This window comes from Salvia splendens, unplaced genomic scaffold (assembly GCF_004379255.2).
Source record: "Salvia splendens isolate huo1 unplaced genomic scaffold, SspV2 ctg272, whole genome shotgun sequence".
Lineage (NCBI taxonomy): Eukaryota > Viridiplantae > Streptophyta > Magnoliopsida > Lamiales > Lamiaceae > Salvia > Salvia splendens.
The window spans coordinates 79,136-87,771 of record NW_024598911.1 but is presented as its reverse complement, the minus strand read 5'-3'; the positions used below and the strand labels follow the sequence as shown (position 1 = coordinate 87,771).

The 8,636-nt window shown below is 34.0% G+C and overlaps 2 protein-coding genes across 2 annotated transcripts; both read left to right on the top strand.

Annotated features, from left to right (window-relative positions):
• Positions 1–1,627: 1,627 nt before the first annotated feature.
• LOC121789545 (wall-associated receptor kinase-like 4) lies at positions 1,628–2,348 on the top strand. The gene is made up of 2 exons (XM_042187980.1): positions 1,628–1,888; positions 1,971–2,348. Exons 1-2 carry the CDS (start codon positions 1,628–1,630, stop codon positions 2,187–2,189), a joined length of 480 nt encoding a protein of 159 aa, XP_042043914.1. The 3' UTR covers positions 2,190–2,348.
• Positions 2,033–8,242, top strand: LOC121789544 (putative wall-associated receptor kinase-like 11). Its single transcript, XM_042187979.1, has 5 exons — positions 2,033–2,171; positions 4,078–5,015; positions 5,132–5,454; positions 5,594–5,758; positions 7,005–8,242. The coding sequence occupies exons 2-5, from the start codon at positions 4,882–4,884 to the stop codon at positions 8,141–8,143; spliced, it is 1,761 nt and encodes a 586-aa protein (XP_042043913.1). The 5' UTR covers positions 2,033–2,171; positions 4,078–4,881; the 3' UTR covers positions 8,144–8,242.
• The last annotated feature ends 394 nt before the right edge of the window (positions 8,243–8,636 follow it).

Here is an 8,636-nt window from a genome sequence, read left to right as displayed (position 1 = left end):
GGACTAGGGCCGCTTGTTTGTAGTTCTGGATTGGGGTTGTTTCGGCTCGTTCCTGGAGCGGGTCGCTCGGGCTTGATCTCCTGGCCAATGGGACGGAGCATCAATGTCCGACTCCATTTCATGCTTAACACTATTTTAACCTATTTTTCAACATTTACTCAACAAACTCAGTATATAACCAATTGATGCACAATTAACACAAATATAGACTTCAAGTTACTAAACTTGACAATAAACTAGTCAATTTAATGCTTTGAAGTAAAAAAAAATAATGAGTTTACCACCCTAGGGTTTAAGTTGTAAATAAATTTATGTATATGAGTAATGAGTTTGAAAGAACTTTCAATAAATGGAAATGAGATATTTTTATGGGACAAACGAAAAAGAAAAGTGTCATTATTTTTATGGCACGAAGGGAGTATATAAAATTAGGAAACACATTAGACTAACTTTTTTCAACCTATTTTCTATTACTCCCCCTGTCTCACTCAAAATATCCACATTCTTGAGTGGCTCAGGATTTTAGCTGAAGTTGTTAGATAAAGAAAGTTGAGAAAAAAAGGTGGTTGAATATTTTAATGAAGAGATAAGAGATATGAATTAATTTCCAGATATAGGAAGTTGACATCTTGAGTGGTACAAATTTAAAAAGAAAGGTAGACATCTTGAGCTGGACGTAGGGAGTTTTATTTAAAATCGAATATCCATATTTCCTTTTTAGTTTTTCCTACTTAAGATGTTCACTTTCAATATTTGGAAACAAATTCATCTTTCCACTGCTCATTAAAACACTCAACTATCTTTCCTCTCTCTACCATATTACACTAAATAATTTTTCCTAAAACTTCGTGCCACTTAAAAGACTATGGACATCTTGAGTGCGGCGGATGTAGTAGTTTGTAGGAAAAAAATGAAAACTTGGATGATAAAACCCAATGGATGAATCTCGTACTCTGGATCTTCTCATGAATCTATGCCCCAAACTCCAAGTATGATGGAAAATATGATGAACAATGAAACGGAACTCTCAAATATTTGTAGAATGCAGCAAAAGGTTCCTTGATAAAGATTGAGAGGGTATTTATAACTTCTAATTAGGGTTTTCGTTTTGTCTATTTCCTTTTACTTATATTCTTTAAGTTTTATTTTTCCATAAATTTAGGATTTCGCTTTGTCTAGATAAACGCTTTATTTTTAGAGTTTTCAATTAATTAAGTTCTTTATTACTACCCTATACATTTCTGAATTAAAAGGTGACAAATTTTGGAAATAACGAAAATAAAAATAAATAGTAAATTTTTAAGGACGGAGGTAATATATATAAAAATATTGAAATCGAATAAATTGTGAGAAACTAAAGTCCCGAAATATATATAAACTTTCTTGTCAAAGTGAAAATCATTAAGTCAAATGACAAAATAGATTAACATATAAAAGTCAAAGTTCAGAGGTGGCTTATCTCATTATATATAAAGAAAGACTCAATTCGCAATATTACAACTTTAATCCTTTTCATTAATTTTCTACATAAAACCTGCCTCACATAATTACTTTCCACATTCCACTTCTCTATATATATATCTACAAGAAAATTACAAGTGATCAATCAATATCAAACATAGCTACTATGCCCCTTCCACAAATTTGTACAATCTTATATTTCATCTTCATGCTTCGTTTACCAGCAATATATGGTGGTCCAGTTGCCAAACCAGGATGCCCAAATATGTGCGGGAATTTGGCCATTTCATATCCATATGGGGTCGGGTCGAATTGCTCGCTCGACCCGTCCTTTACCATTAGCTGCAACACTGCCACAGAGCCTCCGAAGGCGTACCTTTCAATCATTGATAAACAATTGATTGAAATAAACGAAACGTATATTCGGGTCAAGTATCCGAACCTGGTTTCGGTTTGCTATGAGTCTGAAGGTGATTCATATAATGATAGTATGAGTGTGAACTTGACAGGGACTTTGTGTTCGCTGTCCATGTACACAAACAGGCTCACTGCCATTGGCTGCGACGACGCTGTGCTGCAGTCCAACGGAACTTACAACAACGGCGGTTGCTCTGCCTTTTGTGAGGAACACATCAACACTCAAACAGGGTATTGCCCATTTGATCCTACTTCCATCGGTACTGGTTGTTGCCAGGCCCAAATCGTCGGAGGTAATTCTCAATTTGTAATAAATTTTCTTCTGTTCTATTATAGTTGAGTCGTTATGTATTTTTTTTCTTTTGGACATAATGTTTATAAAAATGTAAATGTGTTTAGACTGTTGCTATTGGTAATCCATGCCATGGATCACCAGCTAATAAATAAATTATTTAAATGTTAAAGTGAAAGAGAAGATGGGATTTTGAACTTGACATGTTCATCATTTTCCTTGGGCACAATGGAATTCTCTTTTGCCAAATTGTGACACATTTCACGTGTAATTATATTATAATTATTTTTACAATTTAAGCATTGTGCGTACATTTTTTTAATTCAATTTGACGTATAGTAATTGTAAATTCAATTATATATGAAAAATATAAAATTATATATGTAATTTGTTAATATTTTTATACTCCTATGTTAAAATTAATTATATACTAGTAGTATTTTATTAGTGTTTCGTATGAAAAAGAAAGTATTTCATTAGCTTTGATTAGGGTCACTGGGTAGACATTGCATAAATTTTGAAGGTTATGTAGATGGTTTAGAGATAAATGAATATTTTATTAAAATGTTGTGTTAGGTTGGGTTGGATATAGAGCTTCAAAATCCTTGGTGATCATCTTTCTTTTCTTTATTCTGTTCTTAAATTAAAATTTTTGTTTTTATTTTTGCTTAAAAACTTTATTGTTTATATAAATGGATTAAAAAAATTTATTTTGCTTTTGCAAATATCATCCTTCGACTATTTTAAAGAAATCTTCAATTATTTTTAAAAATTTTAAAAGGACATAATATATTAAAAGAAAGGTTGATTTAAATTTATATGCTCTTATAAGAGCTACAAATGAGTGTAAGAAGGAAGAATGTAAAAAATAAAACCCAAGTAGTTAAATAAATCTAATGATCTTCAACAAAGACTAAAAGTTAAACAAAATAAATATAGCCATAAGAGAGCTACAAAAGAGTGTAACAATGAAGAGTGTAAAACAACAAGAAACAACTGCATTAAAGCCTCTTCTGCTAGAGCATTTATAACATCAAAGATCAAACATATAGGATTTCAACATACTACTCCCTACGTATTATTCCAAGCGATACACTTTCATTTTTACTCTAAATAACATATTCTTTTAATAGAAATACTTATTCTATCTCCTTTTAAGTTACTATTTCTACTTATTCTATCTCCAATTAACTTTAAAAAAATATTGCATAAAATATCGTGTCAAATAAGAACTTCCCTATTTAGAGTGGGATAGAGGGAATATTTGCAATTTTTGGGGTACAATTGAAATCCCCTTGATTGTTACTGGTCAGCGGTGGTCATGAATGAGATTCGTCTAAGCTAGAGAGAAAATAAAGTATAGAGACAAAAGAGAATAAAATAAGAGAGGTGAGATGCAAATAAAAATTAAAAGAGTTTTCTTAGCAATGAAATTAATCACAAGTTTTATACGTTAATTGTATGAGAGACCGATTACTAAAGCTAATCGCTTTACCACTTTAACTATTTTTCCAATACGAGTGCAGAAAATGAAATGATTCTACTGATATGGAACGGATGGAGTAGTATTATGCAATAGTTTCAAATGATAACGAATAGAAAAAAGTTGTTTTTAAACTTAAAGTTTACCCATCTTCAAAATCGTGTGTAAGCAACACATAGTTCATCTATCTAAAAATAATACTCCCTCCGTCCCGGGCTACTCGCTCCTTTCCTTTTCGGCACGGAGATTAAGGAATGAGTGTATAGGAAAGTAAAAAATGACGGCTATAGGTGAAAATTTTTACTAAAAATGGAAAGAGTGCAAGTAACTTGGGACGCCCAAAAAGGAAATAAGTGCGAGTAACTTGGGACGGAGGGAGTATACTGTAGTTTATTTTGTTTTAATTTAAAATGTTGGCTTACAGAGACAGGTTTAGTGGGAGCAGAACTAATAGACTTGAGCAGGAAAGTGCAACGTAGGAAGGTTTTCCCATGCAGCTACGCCTTTATCCAGGAGGTTTCAGACACATATCAAACCGGATTTTCGTATCCGTTGTTCTACCTCCATAACTCAACCGCGTTGCAGAATGACAATTGGGCGTCGGCAACAAGTCCACCAGTGGTGCGGCTGGACTGGATTGCCGGGCTTGAAAACTGCAACCAAGCAAAGCTAAATCCTACTAGTTACGCATGTCGAGATGAGAGGAGTTTATGTGTTGATGTTGCTAACGTCAGTAGAGGATACAGGTGTAGCTGCGTCCAAGGTTACGAGGGCAACCCTTACCTTCTTGGAGGCTGCCAAAGTTCGTACTACTATTCTTCTTTTATTTTATTATATTTTCGCAAACACCTTTCACTAACACTATCTCCAGCTATTGCATTTCCCAGTTCAATTGCAAGAAATGGGTGCCAGGATCAGTGTGGGAAACTGTCAATTCCATTTCCATTGCTCTTTGGAGCCATCCTTTGAAGTAGATTGCGATACCTCCGCGAACCCTCCCAAAGCTTACCTCTCTATTCTCAAGAAAGAAATCACCCTCTTAAATTTATCACAGGACTATCCAACACTTGGTTATGCTTGCTACAATCTCAGCAGAGAATCATTATTAAGACGGAAGAGCAAAGCTTGAGGATTGACTTGTCAAAAACAAAATTCACGTTGTCGGAAGATAGTTGGATCTCTGTGATTGGGTGCGATGATATTAATATAATGGTGGGTATGACTCGACATGTCAATCGAACTTGTGTTGGCAGTACATGTGCAGCTGTTTGCAAGGATAACCAAATTGCTAATGATTATTACGCATATTGTCCGACAAAGAGGGCTGAGTATTGGCCTGGAAATGGCTGTTGCAGGGCATAGGTATTCACATATTTCTTATATTCCAACATAATAATAATAAAGTGATAAAAGAAGCAAATACTATTCGGTTACATTACAGGCACCTCCTACCTGGAAGCCAATTTAAGCGAGTTCAGTGGCCGATGGCCGCGAACCAATTTCTATTGCAGCTACGCCTTCCTTGGAACCAAGGATGACTATTATGAAGCAACATACCCCATTTTTAATAACTCAACACAGATTCTATCTGATGATCCACACATCAATTACCGACCCACGATAGTTCCACTGGACTGGAGGATTGGTGCCGTAAATTGCAAAGACGCGCGACTCAATCCGACTGATTATGTTTGTCAGAATAACACCGTCTGCATTGATTTTGATGATACAGTTAGAGGCTACCTCTGCAACTGCTCCAAAGGATACCAGGGCAACCCTTACCTTAGCCCAGGATGCAAAGGTTACTACTTTTTAAAAAAATATATTCTTTTCTTTATCTAACAATCTAATGCTTTAAATCATAATTTGAAATTGAGTAATACTATCATATTCAAATAGATTTAAACTTGCTTCAACTACTAATAGATTGCATTGAACAGATATTGATGAATGCGCTGATAGTGCACCTAATGCATGCGTTTCAAATTCAATTTGTATCAATGTTGTTGGATCTTATCACTGCTCATGCCCCAAAGGATATGTTGGTGATGGCACCCCTTGTATTAAGGTGTCGCCATCCAACACCAAGACCATAATCTTGGCAGGTAACAAACTGTTTTCATTGTATCCTCCCCTCCCACAAATATTTTGTCTCATATTTTATGCTAAAACTAAATTTCTCTTAATTTATCCATTTCCTACTTTCTTCATTTATCTATTATATTCTCCCACTCTATTTATTTAGCTCCCCAAATTCCTTTTTTCATCTTCTTAATGTCCAAAAGAAATTCTCAATTTTTTTGTGAGAGGAGGAAATAATATTTATTGGTTCAAATTATTAGTTTTAAAATAATTATAAATATCACTTGTTGGTGTATAAAATGCGTACTCCCTTCATCTCACTATAAGTGAAACGTATTCCTTTTTAGGCTGTCACATTATAAGTGGGACATTTCCTTTATTTTCAAAAAACAACACTCTATATTTCTCTTACCTTATCCTTTCTCCTACTTTTTTCTCACTTTTACTTTATTCTCTCTTCATTTAACCACTAAATGTCACTACCTAAAAACATGTGTCCAAAAGAAATGTGTCAAATGTAATGGGACGGAGACAGTATTATGTTGCACAAAAAACTGTAAAACATAAATAAAACAATACTCCCTCCATCCGCCATTAAATGATCTATTTTTTTTTCTTTTATGTTCGTCCGTCGATAAATGTCACATTTCACTTTTACCATTTTTGGCAAGTGGACCTCATATTCCATTAACTCATTTCACTTACATTTTATTATAAAACCAATATAAAAAAATAAGACTCACACTCCACTAACTTTTTAGACTAACTTCTATACAAAGTCAAACAATTCTTAAAATCCGAGCTGATAAAAAATGGGAGATTTATTGGCAGATGGATGGAGTAGGAATGATCATATGCAACTTAATAAGAGTGATCCAAATAAATAAATAAAATAGTACTCTCTACGTCTCATTTAAGATGTTCACTTTTCTTTTTTGTTTGTTCCAATCAATATAATCGCTTTCTATGTTTGAATAAACTTCCTCTCTTCCCTCTCCTCTCTCCTTACTGATATACTAACTACATTTTTCTCCTTACTCTACTCCGGTCAATAACTTTATCTAGAATCTCGTTTCACTCAAGAAAGTAGACATATTGAATTTCTCCTTACTATACTCCGGTCAATAACTTTATCTAGAATCTCGTTTCACTCAAGAAAGTAGACATATTGAATAGAACCGAAAATATAACATAATGTGGTTGACTTGTGCATCATTATATAGTACTCCACATGTTTGCAGTTTCTTAGTCAAGTAATTTCATATACAGGTATGGGCTCTGGATTAGGATTTCTTGTACTCGCCTTAATGTCCTTTTGGTTGATTAGAGCATTGAAAAAGAGAAGGGAAAAAGTGATTAAGGACAGATTTTTCAAACGAAATGGTGGTCTTCTCTTACAACAACAACAACAACAACAAAATGAAGGCACAATTCGAAAAACAAAACTTTACACTGCAAAAGAGTTGGAGATAGCTACTGATCACTTTAATGAAAACCGAATCCTTGGACATGGAGGTCAGGGTATTGTCTATAAAGGTATGTTATCTGATGGTAAAATTGTTGCAGTGAAAAAATCAAAGTTGCTTGAAGAAATGCAATTGAAACCGTTCATAAATGAGGTGGTTATATTGTCACAAATCAATCACAAGAATGTGGTCAGTTTGTTGGGTTGTTGCTTGGAAACGGAAGTTCCTTTGCTTGTTTATGAATTCATGCCAAATGGTAGCCTTTATAATCTCATACATGATCCAAATAATGAATTTCCTTTTCCATGGAACATGCGTTTGAAAATCGCAGAAGCATTGGCCTATTTACACTCTGCATCTTCTGTAGCGATCTATCACAGAGACATCAAGTCAAGTAATCTCCTTTTGGACGAGAAATATGTTGTCAAAGTGTCGGACTTTGGAACTTCAAAGCCCATTTCTGCAGGTCAAACTCACTTAACTACTCTGGTTAAAGGGACGTTCGGATATTTAGATCCAGAGTATTTTCATTCGAGTAAATTCACGGAAAAGAGCGATGTTTATAGTTTTGGAGTGGTTCTTACCGAGCTTCTTACTGGTAAAATGCCAATTTCGCTTGACGAGGAAGAGGAGGAAAGAAGCCTAGCTACTTGGTTTCGTTCATGTATGGTAGGAAACTGCCTGGACACGATTTTGGATCCTCAAATTTTGGAGCAAGGTATGAAGGAAGAAGAGGTGGTTTTAGTGGCTAAACTTGCTCAAAAATGCTTGAATTTGAAAGGAAAAATGAGACCAACTATGAAACAAGTGGCTGTCGAATTGGAAAGTTACAGGTTATCTCAAAGGTCTATTAGAGTTGAAGATGAATCTGAAGATGTGAGATTTTTTGAAGACATTCCTGGATCAATTTCTGAAAATGATTTCACATTGCCATGTAGATAGTGTGTGTAACCGCATGTATAAGAATTTACAAAAAAAAATTTAAATTTCATGCACATACTGTAACAAAAGTTCTCTCATCAGTCTCAAATTCCGGCCAAGTCAAAGTCTACATGTGCGGTGCGGTGTGGTGGGTAGAACAGTGCAATTGGATAATTCAAAATAATTAAAAAATTGAAATTGCCCAAATATATCTAAAAAAATATCCTGAAATTAATTTTTATGATTAACACAAAAATATACTTCTCGGTCCCCCATAAAGAGTGAGAGACTCTTTCATTTTAGTCCATATACAATAAAAATATTCTACTTATATTTTTGATAATTTATTTTTCTCTAATAAGATAAGCCTCACTATCTATTAACATACTCCAAGAACTTCTCATCCTATTTTTCTTCTAATTTACCAATTACGGATTTAATATGTACCGTCCCAAATGACACTATTTTAAGGAGAGGAGGGATTATATTATATCAATTAAATAACATATCCAAA

Bases quoted from the DNA above. Each gene is read 5' to 3' on its own strand.
- LOC121789545 (XM_042187980.1), top strand. From the start codon at position 1,628: ATGCCCCTTCCACAAATTTGTACAATCTTATATTTCATCTTCATGCTT. The intron at 1,889-1,970 runs GTCAAGTATCCG...TGAACTTGACAG, and splicing joins TAAACGAAACGTATATTCGG to GGACTTTGTGTTCGCTGTCC.
- LOC121789544 (XM_042187979.1), top strand. From the start codon at position 4,882: ATGTCAATCGAACTTGTGTTGGCAGTACATGTGCAGCTGTTTGCAAGG. The intron at 5,016-5,131 runs GTATTCACATAT...AAGCGAGTTCAG, and splicing joins ATGGCTGTTGCAGGGCATAG to TGGCCGATGGCCGCGAACCA. The intron at 5,455-5,593 runs GTTACTACTTTT...TGCATTGAACAG, and splicing joins CCTTAGCCCAGGATGCAAAG to ATATTGATGAATGCGCTGAT.